This window comes from Adiantum capillus-veneris, chromosome 9 (genome assembly GCF_014529385.1).
Source record: "Adiantum capillus-veneris isolate H3 chromosome 9, ASM1452938v2, whole genome shotgun sequence".
NCBI lineage: Eukaryota > Viridiplantae > Streptophyta > Polypodiopsida > Polypodiales > Pteridaceae > Adiantum > Adiantum capillus-veneris.
In genome coordinates, this window is record NC_140939.1 from 119,874,187 (window position 1) to 119,895,735 (window position 21,549).

Consider the following 21,549-nt stretch of genomic DNA (forward strand, 5'->3'; position numbering starts at 1 on the left):
ACAAGAACCACCTCTCTTTTAGAAAAACTCAAGCAATGGAGCTTAATTCTTGGTTGATAAATCATATGTACATTCAATGCAATGGAAGATATTTTTGGCAAGTCAATGACATCCCTATGGGACTTGCATGTTCCCTAATTTGATGTAAGCTTTACCTTCATGCATTAGAATACAACTACATCAACTCTTGCCTAAAAGATCCTGAGCTCCGACTTTAGCTCCACGAAAAACTCAGGTTCCCTTTTGGTACTTTGATGACATCCTTTGGGTCAACAATGAAATTCCAAAAAAATTCACCATCACCCATCCAATTTACCCCTCCTGGCTCTCCATACATGATAGTGCCACCACTTTTGGTGTAAGCACATCATTCTTAAGCATGAAGCTGGTAGTTCACAATGACCAGCTACAAAGAGCTAGGATAAATAAGGAGTTCATGGTACTAGTAAAGGTGCTCAAGTTTACTCATAGAAGTAGCAACAGACCTTCATGACGGGCTCGTAAAGTCATCCTCTCCCAAATCAAGCCCATCATTTTCAACAATCATTTAGCTCAAATCGAGCCCAGCATTTTCAGCAATCATTTAGTAGAGCAAGCAAGCAAAGATATCAAGGACCTTGTAAGGCTTTCTTCAGCAACGATTTTAAGCGAATTAGACTCTGGCGAATCATCTATAAGACCTAGATTCTTCTAAGGAACTGCAATCCTGTAAGGAGTTCAAAAAAGTCAGCTCATGTATCAAAAGGTGGGCACTAGGTCCCTATTGGGGGCCTAGTGCTCGGACTCTCAAAATCAAAATTTTATCCCAACCTAATGCGCTTTTGGAAGGAGGGGTAATTACACACACCACTTTTTTCTTCATTTGAGAATATTGTAATAAAACTGGATTTTTGGCAAATCTAAAAGGGTACCATATGACGTGGGAAACTATCATGCAATTACAGAAGGGAGGTATAATCAAGGTACCACCTTATACAAGCTCACTATCCCACTATCTAGACTAAACCTCTACATGGCGGGAGCTATCAAAAACAACCTCTTGCTGGTGCACCACCTTCCCCACTTCATCCACCATTTCCACTCCCTCACTTCCCCACTCTAAATATTAAATGCCATAAATCCCGCCTATATTCTCTTTCATGGAGCACCTTCAAATTTATATGAAGGTGGTGGTCTTTGATCCTGAGGCCTTCAACTTACATGAGTTCCTCATTGGGCCATACATCGCTAACCAATTCTACATGGACCTTCCTACTTAGGTTATGGGTAAGACGAGTACTTTTTATCCTTAATTTGTGTATAGCATATAGTGGACATCGTTGACAAGTGCCCCACTAAAAAGACACCTTCAGTCGATGAGTTAAGTACTAACTTGTTCTTGTCTCATAATGGATGCAAGTATCATTTGTGGAGCTTTCTATATTCTGCACACAAGTTTCCTTGAAAGTATTGTGTTGTAATTGCTAACCTTAATGGAAGTATCGTTTGTTTGAAGAATCCATTTACTATACTTGTATTATTTGATGTCACTTGCTCCCTAAATTGAAAGCTACTACACACACACACACGTACACACACACACACACACACACACACACACACACACACACACCCCTCTGAAGATGTTAGGAAATAGGATGTAGCTATGTAGATAATAGAGTAGCTTGCTTAATGGAGAGATACAATTTTTCATACACGAGAGATTAGAGAGAGAGAGAGAGAGAGAGAGAGAGAGAGAGAGAGAGAGAGAGAGAGAGAGAGAGAGAGAGAGAGCACGATATACGTGGTTCACCCAATGTGGGCTACATCCATGGGAAAGCAGCCACTCAATGGCTTTAGTACTTCAAACAAGAAGTAGGCTACAAAGGGATTATACCCTTAATAGAGCTCCCGCTTTGCCTCACTCTCACCACCTCACATCAACTTCACAATGCACCACAATCCTTTTGTTTGTAGAAGAGGCCTCCTTTTATAGGCCAAAAGGGTTGCCCTCTCTCATGAGAGGCAGCCGTGTGTAGTTGCCCTTGTGTAGACAAGTCCAAGTTGAACTCTCCAATGCGCCCATGTGTTGCCACCATTGAGAAGACAAGTCTGCCTTTGAAATCGGCCACTGAACATTGACCTTCGACCACCGACCATTGACTACCTACCATCGGCCAACCGACCGGCCATTTTCCAACCACTTTGGGGCCGCCATCCGGCCATAATAGTTCGACGAAAAAGGAATATATCGGAAGCTCGAGATTGGCCGTGAATTTAATACAAAAATTTACAAGGGGTAAATCAAGCTCCATACTTAACAGTAGATTGATACATATCCGAAAAGAAAGGCTTTGGCTTTGCGCTAGGATATGGAGCTTGGTTTGAGCAATAAGGACTTGACAGGGTGAAGCTAAAGGCAAGTCTAATGTGACATTGCCTATCATTAAGAGGCTTTCAAATCAAACCTCGAATACAATCCTATACAATATGATTTTTCATGATTTAAAAGTGTTACTAGGCTCAATAAGTCATCATATTTGATATAACGTCTAAAGTTAACCACACTTGGGCAACATCTATAACATATTTGGGCTCCTTTGACATGTGCAATACCAACAACTGGCTAATCATGTGTTTTTCTCTGTTGATGAGTGCATATTATATAAACTTCCCTTGTTTTCGTGTGCAATGCTTGGCATGTACAATGCAACACTATGAAAGGTGATATTTGCTTCAATAACGATACCTTTTTGTACATAATGGATGTGATTGAGTTTTTCAGATTTCTAAGGTAGGAATGCTATACATATATTGTTCATGAGGGAGCTATTAGTCTTCTTGAACAAAATGTCTATTCTTTGTGATATTGTATGGTTGTTTAATACACAAGAGCACGCGTGCGCGCGCGCGCACACACACACACACACACACACTCTCTCTCTCTCTCTCATTATATAGCATCAAGTAGAGGCCAAAGTTGACCTAGAGGACAATTTAGATACATCTTATTCTTTACATTCCACTTTAGGCACAATTTAGGTTGCCATCAATTGCATGTAAAAAGAATAGATGGAATCTCATGTAGCTCCAAAGGTTCAAGAAAATGAGCTATCTTAAGGTCGTCACAATCCTTGAGAAAGAACCTTGATCATGATGCACAACAAATAATGATTTGACTACCCCATTGATGGCTTGACAAAGTTTCCTAGAATGGTTTTCCTCTATAATAAACTGCTCACTTGCCACTTTTTCTTGCTTCTAACTATGTTGCCTGATTGTAGTAGAGCTAGTCAATCTTAAATCCATAGTGAAGTTTGTTTGCTTGTCAAGGGGTAGAACACACATTCCCTTGATTTTTGGTGTTGATATTCTCACACCCCGGTTGATTGATGTGCGCCACCTCAATAGCCACAATCAACTCCAATTCTTGCGAACTTTTTCATGCCATTTCAATGCACATCAAGAATTTTCTTTTTGCAATAAATTATTCTAGATGTTGGCATGTTTGCTATTACCTTCTTCACTATACTCCCCCCCCCCCCCCCCCCCCCCAACACACACACAACACACACACACACAAAAAAAAACAAAAAAAAAAGATTTTGACAGACAAGAGATGTGTGACCTTTTCTAAAGCTACTCCCACCATGGCTCCTAGTCTTCACCGAATGAGGTTGTAGCCAAGAGTACAATGACGGTCACCAAGGGACCTTTTCTGCAATGTTACTCCCACCATGGCTCTCGGTCTCCACCGAATGAGGTTGTAGCCAAGAGCACAAGGACTAGCAAGAAGGGACCTTTCCCTAATAATTATACTATCTTCTCCTTCATGTCAAAATATTTCACCTTCATTGTCACCTTAACCAGATTATAGTATAGTATATCATTCATCTTTAGACATATGGCTGGGCTGGCGGAAGAGAGAGGAGAAGGGACGTACGTCGCTCGTGGCGCATGCTGATTGGGCCAAAAATCCGCAGCTTCTCTTTGGACCCGCCATCATTTTGCCCCGGACCCCACCCCAAAAAAAGAAAAGAAAAAAAAAAGAGGTGTGCTATTGGGTGCTTTTCAATCCAAAATGCAGGCCACACGCTTCGAACCATCTCCTCCTTAGCACAAAGCTGAGCACATTACCACTGGTCTAACTCTAGACGCTGAGGCAATTCTCTCGCTAAAACTAATATACTGTGTTCTACCGGCTTGTGTGAACAGAGAAGCAGAGGGAGCTCACAACCATCGAAGGTTGCCGTTGGGCTCGTGTGAACTGGACTATTATTTATTCAAGAAACAGAAAGAGGTAACCGAGAAGCAGCAGAAACAATCCCAAATGACGAGTTTTGAACTCGAGGCGTACCACCCTTGAGAGAGAGAGAGAGAGAGGAGAGAGAGAGGAGCTGCCAGCTCGCTCTCCAAACAACTATCACGGCACGTTACTGTGATGCTGGACTCTTACGGTGCCCTTGTGGCGGGCTTGGTGAATAAGGAGGGAGTGTGATGAAGTCTGGAGCGGTAAAGCAGAAATGGACACCTGAAGAGGAGAGTGCCCTCCGTGCTGGGGTTGAGAAGTACGGTGCTGGAAAATGGAGAGCCATACAGAAAGATGCCGACTTTGGCTCTTGCCTTATCTCGCGCTCCAATGTCGATCTTAAGGTACCTCTGTTTCCTTTGGCATTGTTGCTTCCTTGATTCATGCGGTTGTGAAAAAGTCCAGGAATGTGCTTCTGCTGTTTGTAATTTATTCACTGGATTATGCTCGTAGCTGCAAGGCAAAGTTGCTTGCACGGAATCGCACTGGCAGTGAGCTACTGAAATGGAACATACTCCTGCACAACCCTCCTTGCTGCCCTTTAGAAATGTAACTAGAGTTTGGGAAACTTCAGGCTGTTCAGCACATGCAAAACTTGTTAGAAGTGACTTCTGGGTCAATTTTGAGAGCCTTGGTCCAGGTCAAGGAATGTACCTGCTTCACCAATACATTTTTTGACCTGGTAAGTGTACACTATAGCTGCAAATAAGCCCCTAGGTTGTGGGCCGATCATTGAGGGTTGAAGGTTGAAAATTTGGCTCACAAGACCAAAATCTGAAAATTTGGCCGTTCCGAGCGGTTCCGGGCCATCCGTTCTGGTATCAAGTGCTTGTTCGGAACGGCTGGCCGTTCCGAAACGTTTCCTAGCTTGCATGAGGCCCGGACAGCCGTTCCGAAATGTTTCCTAGCTTGCATGAGGCCCGGAACGCCGTTCCGGCGTTCCCCCCCCTAAATGGGTGTTTCCCGATAACTATGGTGTCTCTGTATGTGGTTGCAGAAGTGTATCTCTATGTCTAGTGCATGATCTCGCGGAGGGTAGGCTCATCTCTGAATAATGACTTGTATCTGCCTCTAATTTCATCATAAGGTCTGCATTTGCAACAAAATGCTCCTTGCTCTCCACCTCCTCTCCGCATACTCGACAGACTCTCTCCTCCCTGGGAATGTCATGAGCTCACCCCACCTCTATCTTTGGTCTGTGTGATGATACTCTGAGCTGACCAATCATCAATCCATATAGCGTGGTCGTTGTATGAATGCTCCACAGGGAGACCGGGGGAAGATCATCTTGCAAGAAAAGATGCTCATACTTCTGAAACAAAACCTGAGTATAGTTATGGGGTCTTGAGGTCCTGCGTCACTTGAGTGGCATAGATGAATGCCGCTTCTGTGGATGCTCGGATTGCTGGGGGACACTTAACATTTCTTCTCGGACATGACCCCATCTCTGACCAGCGTTGTCGTTCGTTTGAGCAGCAGATATCCCATGCTTTCTCACTTGGCCTCTCAAGTGCCTATGTTCCGCTATTATTTACTTAAGTGGTCACATTCTTCATGTTTGCTATTGAATGACTAATTTTGCTTACTGATAAAGACGTATATTTATATTGTTTCCCATACTTCACAGTTTTTTCATCTGGGTAGTATCAGGAATTTTCTTGGTACCAAGCAACCTTGATGTAATGTAAATTGTAATAGGGCTGTTACATATGTAAAATAGTGAAAAAGCGTCCCATGATTTTAAATGGGCTTTCTGCTTTTGAATAAAACTGAGAACTTAATAGTGACTAATTAAATGACATACTCTTCTTGGGTCTGTAACACATAGTGGGATGTTGTATGGTCATCAAATCTTATGTCTATAATGAACTTTGCTCAAGTAACTATGTAAAGCAAAGGTAGACTACTTGCCTTAATTTAAGGAGCAACACAAGTTTTTGAAAATATTGACTTGAGCCCTAAATTGTTTCAGTGTCCTCAGATGATCTAGGAGCGGATATGCAGTTGATTTTTCAAAAACATTGATTTTTCAAAAATCGGTGTTTGAGAAGTTTTTTGTGGTTTCGTTCATATCTATAATTTTTTTGTGTTTGAGAAGATTGACTTGAGACCTAAATTGTTCCGATGTCCTCAGATCATATCTAGGAGCGCATCTGCGGTTTTCCTGTCCTAAAAGGAAAGAAAATTTTATTTCAAAATTTGATGTTTTGTTATTCAAATGTGGTTTCCTTATTAGTAGCTATGCTGCAGTCCTTTGTTGGCCATGTTGCTTATTCTTGATTGTACTCAGGATAAATGGCGCAATATGAGTGTAAGTGCAAATGGATTGGGCTCAAGAGAGAGGGCAGCAAGAATTCTAGCAGCCAAGATGAAACAAGTTGGAACAACTCCAGGAGATTTAGGAACATCAGGGACAGTGGCAGATGTTCTTTCTATCTCAAGTGTGGCAGAGGACAAAAAGCTTTTAGGTGCCAGGTCTGCTTGAGCTTATGCCCTTTTTGATACACATTATGTGACTACCAATTCTACAATCTTTTTTTGAGCAGCATATAGAAAATCAAGTCTTAATTGCAACCCTACTGATCCATGAAGTGGAGGTTGATACTTTCCCTAAAGTGCTTGTGCTGAAATGTCAATGATTCTTTTATCCACTTTAGACTATCTAAGTTTGTGATAATTCCATTGGGAACAAATCAAGTTGAATAGTTTCCGCAGGGGTTTTGCACTTACAATCTAATGGCAATAGTGAGTCTGTGTTTGTGTGCATATAACTGGATTATTTTACTTATTTACAGTGTGTACTTTTCTTTCACACTCAAGCCCTCTTTTTTGGGCTAGCATGCATTGAGGTTTGTCACTTATCCTATCTACACTCATAATGACTCATCCTTTAAAGTCCTCTCATTGTTTACAATGTCAAGGCCAAAATATAAGACATAATAATTGGTGATAATGAGTGCATACCTGTAGTCGTCCTTGCGGCGTATGTAGATGTAGGTGCAGGGCTGCTAACTACAATGCGATAACGAACAACTGGAACGAGCCTCTTCATATCATCACCTTTCAGCAACGAAATTCTTTCATGACAATTACCTATATCAGCCCGGGTTCTTGTTTATGGAGTTTCCTTTTGAACGCTATGACTTATAGTCCAGATGTGTATCAGTTTCACGCCTTACACACACACACACACACACACACTGTTAGGTGCAGCGGAATGATTGTTTGCGCTTTGCTCAAGACGAGTGCTCCGAACTGTGCTCAAGGTTCCTTTTAGTTCGTATGTAAGGGAGAGCCTTTCGTTCTTAATGGAAAGTGCTATTATCACAAACAAAGTGAATGGACACCGTGCGTGCAAGTGTATGAGACTGAGAGACAGAGAGAGAAGAGAGATACGACACCAGAGAGGTTGTAAAACCCTCCTCCGAAGGCCCCACTCTCGTTGGCGAGAATGGTCTACTATTGATTGCACAATGTGGTACAAATGAATGCAAGTGACTGGGCATGCACGGTCTACGAATAGACTCACAAAAGTGCCAGATCACTTCTAAATCTAGACTGACTGGACTGACTGAACCCTGATCATGTTGTAGCTTGTCCACGGACACGTAGGGTTCGATGTGTCACGTGACATCCTCTCCTTTTCAAAGTGAGGTAGTGGTACCGAACTGTATGGCGTCGAGGGAGATCGCCAATAGCATCCGGAATCCTAGAAGGGACTCTTCGCCGGCCCACTCTGATGTGTTGGTCGTGCGGTACTTGAACTTCATAAAGGTCTGCAACGCTTGCTTCTTTGGGCCGCGCCGAAAGCGACTTTGTAGCAACACAAAGTCATCTTCAATGCTTCAACTTCGTCAAGAGTCATGCTTTTTTCTTCTTCAAGAATCTCCATGGTTGAAAATTCGTGAAACCACTTCCAACACAAAACCATGAACATACCTATTCCATGTAAAGTGAGATGAACATAGAGACGGAGTGACAAACCATTCATCAAACACATGCAAACAATGAGATCGAATCTTTCTCTTATGATCTAGAGCAATCAACTGTGGCAATTCACAACGGAAATGCCATGCTTGGTGCTCATATTTCCATGTGCTCGTTCTACGAATGTGTCATGCCAAGGAAGAGACATGGAATGTGACTCCCTTATGTACATACTTTTCAGCTTTTCATGAAAAATCCACATACATTCGTGCTCATCCATGAGTGAAACGTGCTCAACGTACAATATGTCATGCCTAGGAAAAGGGATCACATAAAGACGCTGACTAGAATACAAGAAATGATCACGAATGAAACACTCGAACAATGCGTGCGTATCAATTATGCGAACACATAATACTTCCTGTAATGGTTCGTTGGACCTAGGCTGGAGAGCCAAGATCGCTTCTTCTTGAGTGATCGAATCGTCCTGTGGGGGTTCTTTGGACCTCGACTCGAGGGCCAAGATCGATTCTTCGTGATTGATCGAAGCTACAACAAGGTTAGCTTCGCTAGAAAAAGCATCAACTAACACATCATCCTTGTGAACAATCACGTCTTCGTCATGCAACTCATCATGCTTGTGAGAACTCACATCTTGATCATGCAAATCATCATGCTTGTGAGAAATCACATCTTGATCATGCAAATCATCATGCTTGTCATTGTCATCCAAATCATCATGCTTAGCAATATCATTCAAATCATCATGCAAATCATTGTCAATCAAATCATCATCATGCTTCACACAATCATGCAAATCTTGTGTGTCATGCTTTGGAGAAGAAGAGACTGAGAGAGTCTCCTTTTCCCGATCCCGTTGCATCTGTGCCTGCATTCAAGAAAAGAGTCGCAACATCTCTTGCCTTATTGCTGTGTTCTCGCGATCTATGGCTGCCATTCTTTCTGTGTAGTTACGCTCTATGGCTGCCATTCTTTCTTTGTGTTCATGCTCTATTTCTGCTTTTCTTTCCTGGTTCAACTCCTCCATAGGAGTCAGCGCAATCCCTGTCGTAGATGGTGAAGGGGGAGGGTCGGAAAAACCTCCTGGTGGGGAAAATTCTTCTTCGCCTCTCTCATGCTCATCACCTCTAAGCGAAGTATCCATTCCGCTTCGAGTGTGACCTTTGTGAAGTCGTGGGTTCTTGTGGGTTCTTAAGTTCACGAGGAACTTGGGTTCTTGGGGGTCTTGGTTCTTGAGTTCTTGGGTTCTTGGGTTCTTGAGGTTCTTGAGGTTTTCTTTCGCTTGCAAACCGTGTTTGAGAAGGATCTTCTCTTCACCCAAGTTCTACTCCTTTCTGCGGGTGCACCCCTTGGCGGCCTTGCGCTCACACCAAGGTTGCTTTTTCCCACCTCTCGTCGATTGGCCGGCCGCTAAGTGCACGGTCCGCTCTCAATGAGTGAAAAGAGACACAAGGGGAGGTTGGACAAGCCCTTCTTTCTTGGGATTCCTGTCACTCTTCAACAAAACACGATTAGGAATCGACACGCCCAAGCGAACTTGGGTTCGTGCGATTTTAACAAGCAGAAAAAATTCTTGTGGTTCTTGTGGTTCTTTCCTTGAGTGATACAGAACACTGCCAAAGCTCTGATACCAATGTTAGGTGTAGCGGAATGATTGTTTGTGCTTTGCTAAAGATGAGTGCTCCGAACTGTGCTCAAGGTTCCTTTTAGTTCGTATGGAAGGGAGAGCCTTCCGTTCTTAATGGAAAGTGCTATTATCACAAACAAAGTGAATGGACACCGTGTGTGCAAGTGTATGAGACTGAGAGATAGAGAGAGGAGAGATACGACACCAAAGACGTAAAACCCTCCTCCGAAGGCCCCACTCTCGTTGGCGAGAATGGTCTACTATTGATTGCACAATCTGGTACAAATGAATGCAAGTGACTGGGCATGCAAGGTCTACGAATAGACTCACAAAAGTGCCAGATCACTTCTAAATCTAGACTGATTGGACTGACTGAACCCTGATCATGTTGTACAATGTAGCTTGTCCACGGACACATAGGATTGGATGTGTCACGTGACACACACATACACACACACACTTTTTATAGTAATATCATTTGATTTACTAATGGGAAACCTCAAGGCGAGGAAAATTCATGGGAAACATTACATGCTGTAAATTAAAAACAGTCAAAGTAGAGCTTATAATGAAGAGAAGAGAGTTCATCCAAATCCTTAGCAAATGTAAGAGACTGACGAAGGCAAGTTTTGACGAGGAAAACATAATTTACTTCAACCTGCTGGAACATGGGATAATTGCGTGCTTTCCAAATTGTTCAAAGCACCCAGAATCTAACCCAATAAAAAAAGTATGCATACGGCCGAAGCAGCGGCGAAAGCACTCCATAAATCTAGAAGTATCGGCCAAACGATACTTCAATAAAACGATTGTGAAGGCATACAGAGATGTAATCCACAAACTGTTGCATGTGAGAACATAACCACTACAAATGTGGAATATTCTCATTGCCTGCATCACATTGAACGCATCTCGAGGAGGCCACTCCTCTCAAGCGAAGAATTTACCACTTGGGAGAACCCCGACAATATTGTTAGAATCTGGGTTGCAGGAAAACACACACAGCTTAGAGAAGACGAAGGAAGCTCAAGGCACACAACATAGAGTGTATTACTTAGTGTGCAATGGAAAGATAAGTTAGCCCTAGAGTGATGGGCGTATATACAATGCACGGAGGAAAAGACCTCCTAGTGAGGGAAAAAATGCCCCGGTGGTCCTAAGAGTGTTCACACATATCACTACCACATGTATATGGTAACAAATCCCCCCTGGGAGTGATGTGGTGAACGAGAGCTGGCACATAGAGTATAGGGAAGTGCCATGCCTTGTGAGGACATGATCAGTCCACAAAGGGGAGTAAGCCCAAAGCTTTGTGGAAAGCTTTAAACTTCTCACGAGACAATGCCTTTGTGAAAACATCTACAAGGTTGTCTTGTGTTGGCACATAAGCCAAGCTGACCTCTCCTGCTGAGAGCCTCTCCTTGACATAGTGGTAATGCACCTCATTGTGCTTTGTGTGAGCATGAAAAACTGGGTTCCTCGCAACTACCAATGCGCTTTGACTATTAGTGTAGATAGTGTTGGCAATGTCCTGACCAACATCCAAATCAGCCATAAGACGTCTGAGCCATACACACTCAACAATAGCTGTGAAGATTGCCCTGCACTCAGCCTCACAACTAGAAGTGCCACAGTAGGTTGCTTCTTGCTCAACCATGAGATACATGAACGGCTAAGCATGAAACAAAAACCACTTGTGGACACTCGCGCGTCAAAACAACCAGCCCAATCTGAGTCCAAAAAAGCATGTAAGTCTGGCGGCAATGATCTCCCCTTGGGATAAAACAAGCCAAGACGTAATGTGCCACTCAACTTCTCAAGTAGCGAAAAATCCTCTTGACTGCGTGCCAATGCTTAGACCCTGGGCTATGCAGGAATTTGCTGACTTGTGAGATTGCAAAATAAATATCTTGCCTCGTGTTGCATACATAAATAAGGCAGCCAACAACAATTTAGTAAAGAGTGACATCGGCAGGATCACCAGCATCATGAAGACTCAATTTCAAAACTGTTTTCATGGAAGTGGCAATAGGTTTGCAATCCTCAAGTCCAAACTTACATAGCAATGTCTCTATGTAACTTGTCTGACACAAGGCTATTAATACCACCATCAGACTGCTTAAACTGTATACCCAAGTAATGATGCAATAGCCCCAAATCTTTCTGTCACCAGCGTGTGACTACTATCTATCCTTTTTGTTGATTTCTTTCTTATTATTTATTTACCTTCACTTTTTGGACTCGGGAAATCTAACTGCCCTGCATTGCATAGCTAGTGTGGAACTGTCCAGAGGGAGTCCAGGCCTAAGGGCAAGAGAGCACTAAGGTTGGACAAAGACTATGGTTAGCCAAAGTGGGGTCATTGACTAGCCAAAGTGGAATCCTTTGCTACAGAGGCTACATTTCAGTTTTGGGTGTGGCTGCAGTGTACAAAGGGGGTCGGATGACCTAGAAAGATACAATGGCAACATCTCCTAAAATTTAGGGAACTGCTATTTTGGGACCTGAAAATGTCTTCGCGTCATTACGTGCAGTTTGACATGGGGATCATTTTGTTACTCTGTGGCCAAGTCAACAGAGGCTGCAGGTGAGATATTTTTAGACCCGAGGGTCTAAAGCGGGAAAATGCACAAATGAGTGACACTTGGCACTCTGAGGCTAGTTTACTACTTATAGAGAAGGCAAAAACGTGATTTTCAGCTGTGAGCTCATTTTCAAGTTTCCTGTCACAGGTTAAGAGCTATGGAGTGCTTGCTTTCCCTCCTATGTACAGTGCGGTGCCAGGAGTGATGCCCTGCACGCTACGCACTGCCCCCTCTCTCCTCTATGGCAGTATGTTATGCCCCTCTAGTGGGCTTTTCATTTGACCAATGTACAGTTGTGTGGGTTCATGCGCGATTGCCGAGGCAAGAGCCTCTTGCACAGGTACTGGATTAGCTAGCGGCTAATCCCCCGCAGGTACAGGTGAATTCGGAGAGGTTTCACGCCAAAAATCTCGTCCGATTCAAAGGGCAAGTAGCCCTACAGGTGCGGGAGCTCGAGTACTTGCTACGGATGCGACCGGCACGCGAAACGGAGCCAGAAACAGGAAATTACAGCCTGCTGTGTATTTTTGCAGGTTTAGGGTTTTGGCCCTAAACGGTCCCTAATACCCCCAGGAGGTTCGGGGACGCGAGGGGACCGCTGTACAGGTGATCTGGCGCATTTTCGGGGCTGAAAACAGAGAATTCAGCGTGCTGCAGATTCTCGCCAGGTTTTGCAAAGTGCCCGTATGCGTCGGGAAAGTCATTCAATGCGTGGGAATACTGATTGTGAAGTGTCCTAGTACAGTTATGTTGCCGAAATCGGCCCGGAACAGTTGAAATTCAGCCAAGTTTGCGCGGGGCAGCTTGTAGGGAACCACAACGTTTATTCCCTCTTTTTTTTTTAACAATAAAGAAATACCGAAAGGGGTGCCTAAGTTAGGGGCCAATCTTGTGTCGGTCTACTCATACAGGTGCAATCTAGCAGCCTGTATCCCTCTCCCCTTTGTTGTGTCTTGAAAGTATAGGTAGAATAGACGACTAATAATGGGTGAAAGCTAAATCAAGGTTTGAAGTAAAGTCTACCGCCCTTTTTGGATTGAACAGGCCGGTTTCACTTTCATCTTGAAAGTAGCATTCAAATCAGCCTTAAATGAACAAGATGTTTCTCATTTGGTCCAGTGATCAACAAATCATCCACATAGAGAATCACAATGAAAAGTACATCACCCTCACGCTTTACATACAATGTGCTTTCTGTTGGACTGTTACGAAAGCCTCGTTTGACCAAATGAGTATTAGCTTTCTCATACCAAGCACGAGGAGATTGCTTCAACCCATACAAAGCTTTCTTACATCTGCACACTTTATCCCCTTGTTCTTTTTTGACAAAATTGCGAGGCTGCGTTACATAAACTTCCTCAAATATGTCACCATTCAAGAAAGTAGTAACAATGTCTGACTGATGTACATCCCAACCAAAATGAGCTGTCAATGCACTTAGAAAACGCATAGTAGTTATACGACAAGTGGGAGCTAAAGTCTCTTCATAATCTATGCCTTTTTGCTCTGCATAATCCTTTGTAACAAGTCGAGCCTTATAGCGATCAATCTCACCATCCGGCTTGCATTTAACCCACTTCGTATCAATGGCCTTTTTTCTAGGAGGCAAATCACATAAAGTCCATGTGTCATTTTCTCTAAGTGCATTGTATTGTGATTGCATGGCTGCCATCCAATTTGCTGAATTTTGTGCTTTATCAAAAAGACAGAGGTTCCTCAACATCAGATAAACTAGACATAGCCAAAGCATAACAATCTTATGCATAAGATGCATGGCAAGAACCTGAATGAGTACGACTAGACAAAGGTGCATCCAATTTACTGGCACGTAAAGTATGCACCAGCCATTTAGGCATACTTCTAGACTGCTCATTCTCAGCCCTTTCCTCATCAAGTACATCATGTACATCTGCATCAGTAATATGGTGATTTGTAACATTTTTAGAAACCCCCATAGGCTGTACATTTGCCTCATTGGAATTTACATTCGAACTTCCACCAATGAAAAGAGGCAACAAAGTGTCATAAATGTCGTGTGAGCTTACATTACTGTCTCTAGTACATGACAACAAGGGTTGAATAGAATCTTCCACAAACACAACATACCGTGAAACCAAGATACGCTTTGTTTGCAGATTATACAACCTGTAACTTTTGCTTTCAGCACTATAACCAACAAAAATACATTTGATAGCCTTATCATCCAATTTTCTGCACTGTGTTTGTGGCACCAAAGCATATGCCAAATAGACACACACACACATGTGCTCAATAGAAGGCTTTCTATCATGCCATGCTTCATAAGGAGTTAGAGACTGCAAAGCTTTGTAAAACACCTGTTAAGTACATAAGTGGACATATGATGGCCGCAAGCCAAAATGAATGCGGCAAAGCTTGACTTTTGACCATACATCGTGTCATTTCTGTAAGAGACCTGTTTTTCCTCTCAGCAACAACATTTTGTTGAGGTGTATACGGAACTGTACATTGGTGTTTTATCCCACGACTAGCCAAAAATTTATTAAATTCATGATACATATACTCCCCTCCTTGCTCGGAACAGAGGGTGTCCATAGTACATTTCAAGACATTTTCAACCATAGCCAGAAATTGTTTGAAGCACATAAACAGCTTGGACTTCGCTTTAAGCGGATACACCCGTGCATGCTTGGAGTAATCATCAATGAAAGTCACGAAGTAAAGGTAATTGCCCAAGGACGGAGTTTGCATGGGCCCACAAACATCACTATGCACAAACTGAACCATCCTTTGGAAACTTCGAACGTTGAATCTTAGCCAAAATCTAGGCTTCACAAACATGTTTGACAGGTGCTTGAAGAGGCGGCAAAGAAGCAACCATATCAGATTTCTGCAAACACAACAAACTGACAAAATTCAGATTCCCAAAACGTGCATGTCTAAGTTTTGCATCTGAAATAGCCTTGAAATCCACAACTGCGTTTGCAAAATTTTGCCCACACTTGTCGTACAAAGTGAGTTTATACAGCCCACGACATAAAATGCAAGATGCAACAATTTTATCACCAAAATTGAGATCATGTACTGTACATTTGTCATCCACAAATTTGACTACAAGACCAAGTATAGCAAGTGCAAATACAGACAAAAGATTCTTCTTAATCCAAGGTACATACAATGCATCAACAAGTGTGAAAGAACTGCCATTTATAGTAGTAAGCACAATCTTTCCAACTCCCTGAACCGGATAAGATGCATTGTTGGCATAAGTGACTGAATTCCCATGAGGGACAGACTCAAGAGAGAGGTAAACAAATCACGATGTGAGGTAATGTGCTTTGTAGCACCACTATCAAAATACCGCACATGTGAATCTATAGCAATTGACATGCATGCATCATGGACAGTGGGATCATAAGTGCACTCTGCACTAAAAGCCCATTCTGCATCAACATCAGCATCACAATCTCCTTTCACAGAAGACTTAAGGATAGTTGCATTTGTAGTGGAACCAGCCTCTTTCTTTGTAGCCTCTTTTACCTTTAACTTAGGACTTTGCTTGATCAAGTGATCATTAGCTTTACAATAATGGCAACGCATCTTCTTTTACCCCTTTTCACCAAAATTCCTAGACGAATTGCTACCAACAAAAGCATTAGGGACAAGTGATTTATCACTTGCAGAAGAACCATGAGAAGTGGCCACATTGTTGTTACCACCTTTTCTTTGAGCAACAATAAAGGCCTGTTCAATTGCACACTGTTTAGTTCTGTTTTTTTTGGAAAGTGATTCTTGCAACAGCAATGTGCATAATGCATCAAACTTGACAACTTCTGGATTTCCTTGGGTCATAAGTCTCCAAGTGCTAGCAAAAGTCTGGTAAGAATCTGGCAAAGCATCAAGAACAGTCTGCACAAGGGAACTGTCAGAAATGACTTCGCCAACGAAAATAAGTTGCTCATTGATATCCTTAACACCGGCAAAATAAGTGTCCATATCATCTTACTCATGCATAATCTTCGACTCCAGCTCTTTACGTAGCAATGCAATTTTTGCCTCATTGCGACTTGCATAAAGACAACCAGAATATCTCAAGCCTGTTTTGCAGATTTTGCTGAACGAATGTGAGGAGTAATAGTGGGCTTCATAGACAACGCAATGAATGCATGAGCCCGCGCATCTTTTACATCCCAACGAGCTTGCTCAGTCATAGGCAGAACAGCTCTGGTAGCAGCAATCTTGCCACCAGAACGTGCAACATCCTCAACATCGCCTACATCCTCGGAACCAGGACGTATATCAATGCCTTGCACAATATTCCAGACACCCTTTGACACAAGAACATGTTGCATCATATAAGCCTACATAGGGTAATTGTCCCTATCCAATCTATCCTTAGCAGCGAACATGTTGAACACATCTGTGTTGTTGTCAGCCATGGTAAATGCTACACTTGATGTGAAAACCGCCCGAAAAGAGGAGAAACAAAGCGGGAACAACACGTGCTATATAGCACAAACCGGAGAAGACTGTAAGGGACCCGTTATATAGAAAACAACACTGACAGAAATTCTACAGAAAATGACGAAATATCTTGCGAGTATTGCCTGTAGTGGAAACGGAGGCCAAAATGAGTCCAAATTAGAAATTTGAGCAGACTTAGCTCAACGAGCTCTCCCAGAATATTTGTCGACCTGCGGACGTTCGCCAAAGCTCACAGAAATCAGAGAAAGTGAGCAGGCGTATGCTTAAGCTGCTGACGACTAAGCCCGGGAGGATGCAACCTGCTCTAATACCAATTGTTGGAATTAGGGTTGCAGGAAAACACACGCAGCTTGGAGAAGACGAAGGAAGGTCAAGACAGACAACAGAGAGTGTATTACTTAGTGTGAGATAAGTTAGCCCTAGAGTGATGGGCGTATATACAATGCAGGTGGGAAAAACCTCCTAGAGGGTTAAAATGCCCCGGCGGTCCTAAGTGTGTTCACACACATCACTACCACATGTATATGTTAACAAATACATCTCCACAAGAACGATCGATCTTTCAATGGAGGGTTAGCATGCCACACTTTCATGACTCTTTTGCACCACCATGTAACACCTTTATCCATATGCCATAACTTAAATGACAATATGCCTTTTTCGTAGTTAAAGAGAGGATGAAGATCCTTCATAATACCGATCACAAAGTCGATCCTCCACAACAAGCGGCGGAATGGGAGATCTAGAATCAACAATGTCCTTGATGATCTACCATGTGTTTTTGTAATGCGTTCCAAGAGCGAAAGTAAGAGCCGCTCGTCGAAATGAGAGTACATGTCCATCAGCATCTACAACATCCGATATTGCATCAATACCTTTCTGAGAGAGAAAGTATGCTTGTTTTGGAGCCCGCTGAACAAAGTTCTGTTAAAAAACCAAACAATAATTCAAAATCTCAAGTCTTAGCGAATTGCCACTCTCAATATCCCTACCATGCCATGACAACTGCTTCGTGACTTGTTTCCAATCCGCTACTAGACTGGAAGCAAGGGGGCAGCTTGGAATCGCAGCTTCAAATTTTTCAAAAACATCCTAGTACGAAGGTTGCCAACGACCAAAGACACGTGTAGAAACCGCATGAGAGCACAAAAAAGCAAACATCAACGTCCAAGGTTGCTTTTGTTCTACCAATACCAATAACAACGTGGCCTTCCTTGCAATAACATGCGAACACAAGTGTAGGATATTTAGACCACCACACTTCTTTGGAGTTCATATTTTATCCATAGCAAGCAATTGCAACCCTTTTTTATAAGAGGAAGTAGACCAAAAAAGATCGAAGATCTGAGACATCAAGGCCCGAAGTCGGCGAGCTGGCCAATGCAACAAAGGTAAGTAAAACTATATATATGCTATCAAGATGGTGTAAGGTGCAACAGAAGTGAATGCTGATAGTGCTCAGGATGAGTGCTCCGAACTGTGCTCAAGGGTTTCTTTTACTTTACGGAAGGGAGACCCTTCTGTTCTTCTTGGAGAGAGAGTGCAAGTACAATGATCACAAACAAAGTGAATGCAACTGTCAATGGAAGTGCTGAGAGAGATAGATAGATAGATTGATTATCGTCCTTGAGGCTTGGAGGTCAGATATGACCTATGGGACCAAATGGAAAACATTACAAAGTGGCTCATTATATGATTGATACAAATCAGCTGAGAGAGAGAGAGAGAGAGAGAGAGAGAGAGAGAGAGAGAGAGAGAGAGAGAGAGAGAGAGAGAGAGAGAGAGAGAGAGGCGCACCAAGCGGTTCTCAAATCCTCCTCTAAGGGTCCCCCTCTCTATGGCGAGAGAGGTCTATGCTATAGATTGCACAAATATGGTATAATGGTCTACATGCTGTGGTATTGATGATGACTATGTCGACGATGATGGAGACTATGACGATGACGACGATGGTGTCGTTGTCAAGATAGGGATCTGCGACGATGGCGACGCAGGTGTCGTCGTCAAGATAGGGATCTGCCATGACGATGACGATGTCGACGACGACCATGGTGTCGATGACGATGACGGTGTCGATGACGACGGCGTCAAGGCTGAAAACTGAAAACGCTAGGCTTCCTGCTGGGGATCTGCTACTGCTGCGGTACTGCGGCTTGGATCTGCAACCGTCGAGTCGCACTAATGCTGAAATGCAAAAACGCCAGGTTGTCTTGGCTGAAAATGCAAAACGCTAGGCTGATTTGGCCGGAACTGAAATTGCTGGTGGCTGATGGCTGAAAATGCAAAACGCTCGGCTGATCTGGCTGGAACTGAAAATGCTGGTGGCTGATGGCTGAAAACGCTGATTTGCTGATGCTGAAAACGCTGTTGGCTGATGGCTGAAAAAGCTGATTTGTTGAGGCTGAAAACGCTGTGCTGAACTGCTGAGAAAACACTGGGGAGCCTGAGGGTGCTTGCCGGTCTGCTGCGGTGCCTGCCCTTTCTGTGTCCCTGCTTCTTCTGCTTCTACCGAGTGCGCAATGGGTTTCTTTTATAGATCTTCAACAAATTGCCCTACTTACTTTTCCAACAAAAGTCACTTATTAATAAATAAGTGAAAAATGTGTACTTTGGCAAAAAAGGTTGTATGCTCTGGAAAATGCTCATGATGGGTCTGAATGTCGTGCTAATGATAATGCTGTGTGCAATCAGAGGGTATGCAACTATTCTAAGTGCCTAGACATGCACGACCTGCGCACAAGGGTGCCAAAACACTTCCTAGGCTAATCTGAACCCTAGAACTGGGAACAACTTGTCCACATGTACATGGGGTTAATGTGCACGTGACTTCCCCTCCTTTTTAAAGTGAGGTACTGGTACCGAGCTGTATGGCGGCGAGGGAGTGGCCAACAATTCCTGGAATCTTGCAAAGAGCTCTTCGCCGGCCCACTCTGATGTGTGGGTCGTGCGATAGTTGAACTTCATGAAGATCTGCAATGCTTGTTTCGTTGGGCCGCACCGAAAGCGACACAAATGATCTGTTGCGGCTCCAATGCTCCAACTTCGTCTATGGTCGTGGGTCCATCTTCTTCAAGAATCTCCCAGGAGGAAAATTCCTGAAACCATTTCCAACACAAAACCATAAAAATACCCATTCCACGTAGAGTGACTGGAAAAATACTATTCTCCCTAAATGACTGTGCATGCAATGCAGATGAACAAAGTGACGGAGTGCCAAACCGTTCACCAAACACACACAAAAAGTGGTATCGAAACTTGACTTTTCGACCTAAACCTATCAAGTGTGGCATGACACAGTCTCGGAAAGAGCACGGGCAAGATTGTCCATCAAGCATCGGCATGTGCATGCAATGCAGATGAACAAAGTGCCAGAGTGCCAAACCGTTCACGAGATACGCGCAAAAAGTGGGATCAAAACTTCACTTTTCGACGTAAACCTATCAATTGTGGCAAATCACAAAGGAAATGCTGATGCTTGATGGACAATCTTGCTCGTGCTCTTTCTGAGACTGTGTCATGCCAAGGAAGAAACATGTAAAAGCGATTGACAAAACGGACAATCGGGAGACAATGTGAATTCCTTGAATATAAGCTTTTTTTTTTCCCCCGAGAGTGATCCGCATACATCCGTCCTCATTTGTGAGTGAATCTTGTGCATCGTACAATACGGCATGCGTGTGAAAAGGAAACACATAAAGATGGTGACAAAAATACAAGAAACCATCACGAATGATAAATTCGAACAATGCGTGCTGACTAATATGAGAATACTTCCTGAGTGAGTTCTTTGGACCTCGGCTCGAGTGCCAAGATGGGTCTTGCGTGACTGATCATATTTGCAATGAGGTTAGCTTCACTAAAAAAATAATAATCTAAACCATCATCCTTGCGAACAATCACATCTCTATCATGCAAAAAATGCGTGTCGTGCTTCGGAGAAGAAAGGACTGAGAGAGTCTCTGTAAGGTGCAGCGGAAGTGAATGTTGAACTTTGCTCAAGATGACTGCTCCGAACTGTGCTCAAGGGTTCCTTTTACTTACAGAAGGGAGAGTCTTCTGTTCCTTTAATTAGAGAGTGCAAATGATCATAAACAAAGTGAATGTCGCTGTGAATGAAGGTGCTGAGACTGAGAGAGAGAGAGAGAGAGAGAGAGAGAGAGAGAGAGAGAGAGAGAGAGAGAGAGAGAGAGAAGAATACGACACCAGAATGTTGTCAAACCCTCCTCCAAGGGCCCGGCCCCCCTGTCAATGGCGAGAGAGGTCTATGCTATTGATTGCACACACACACACACACACACACACACACACACACACACACACACACAGACATACACACAAATTTATAGAACTTAGCAAATTTGCCCTACCCAGTTTCCCAACAAAGTCACTTATTAATAATAAGTGAAAAATGGATAAAATAGGAAAAATGGGTTCTGTGTACTGTAAAATGCTCATGATGGGTATTGACTATCATGCTGATGATCATGCTGTGTACAACGAGAGGATATGCAACTACCCTAAGTGCCTGGATATGCACGACCTGCACACAAGCTCACAAAGGTGTGAGAACACTTCCTAAGCTGACCCGAACCTTGGACCTGAAGTAGCTTGTCCACATGCACATAGGGTTAGATGTG

At 43.2% G+C, this 21,549-nt stretch overlaps 1 protein-coding gene and 1 long non-coding RNA gene across 3 annotated transcripts in view; one reads left to right on the plus strand and one right to left on the minus strand.

The window, feature by feature from the left end:
* The window catches only part of LOC147451080 (uncharacterized), a 117,843-nt gene that overhangs the window by 4,666 nt on the left and 91,628 nt on the right, over positions 1 to 21,549 (minus strand). The window lies entirely within an intron of this gene.
* LOC147451081 (single myb histone 1-like) overlaps positions 4,345 to 21,549 on the plus strand; it is an 87,231-nt gene continuing 70,026 nt past the window's right edge. The window contains exons 1-2 of one of the 2 annotated variants that reach the window (XM_086520036.1): positions 4,345 to 4,632; positions 6,579 to 6,763. In XM_086520036.1, coding sequence (XP_086376162.1) covers positions 4,477 to 4,632; positions 6,579 to 6,763 — 341 coding nt within the window. In that variant the 5' untranslated portion in view covers positions 4,345 to 4,476. The remainder of the gene's footprint in view (positions 4,633 to 6,578; positions 6,764 to 21,549) is intronic. The other variant, XM_086520035.1, reaches the window with a different exon arrangement.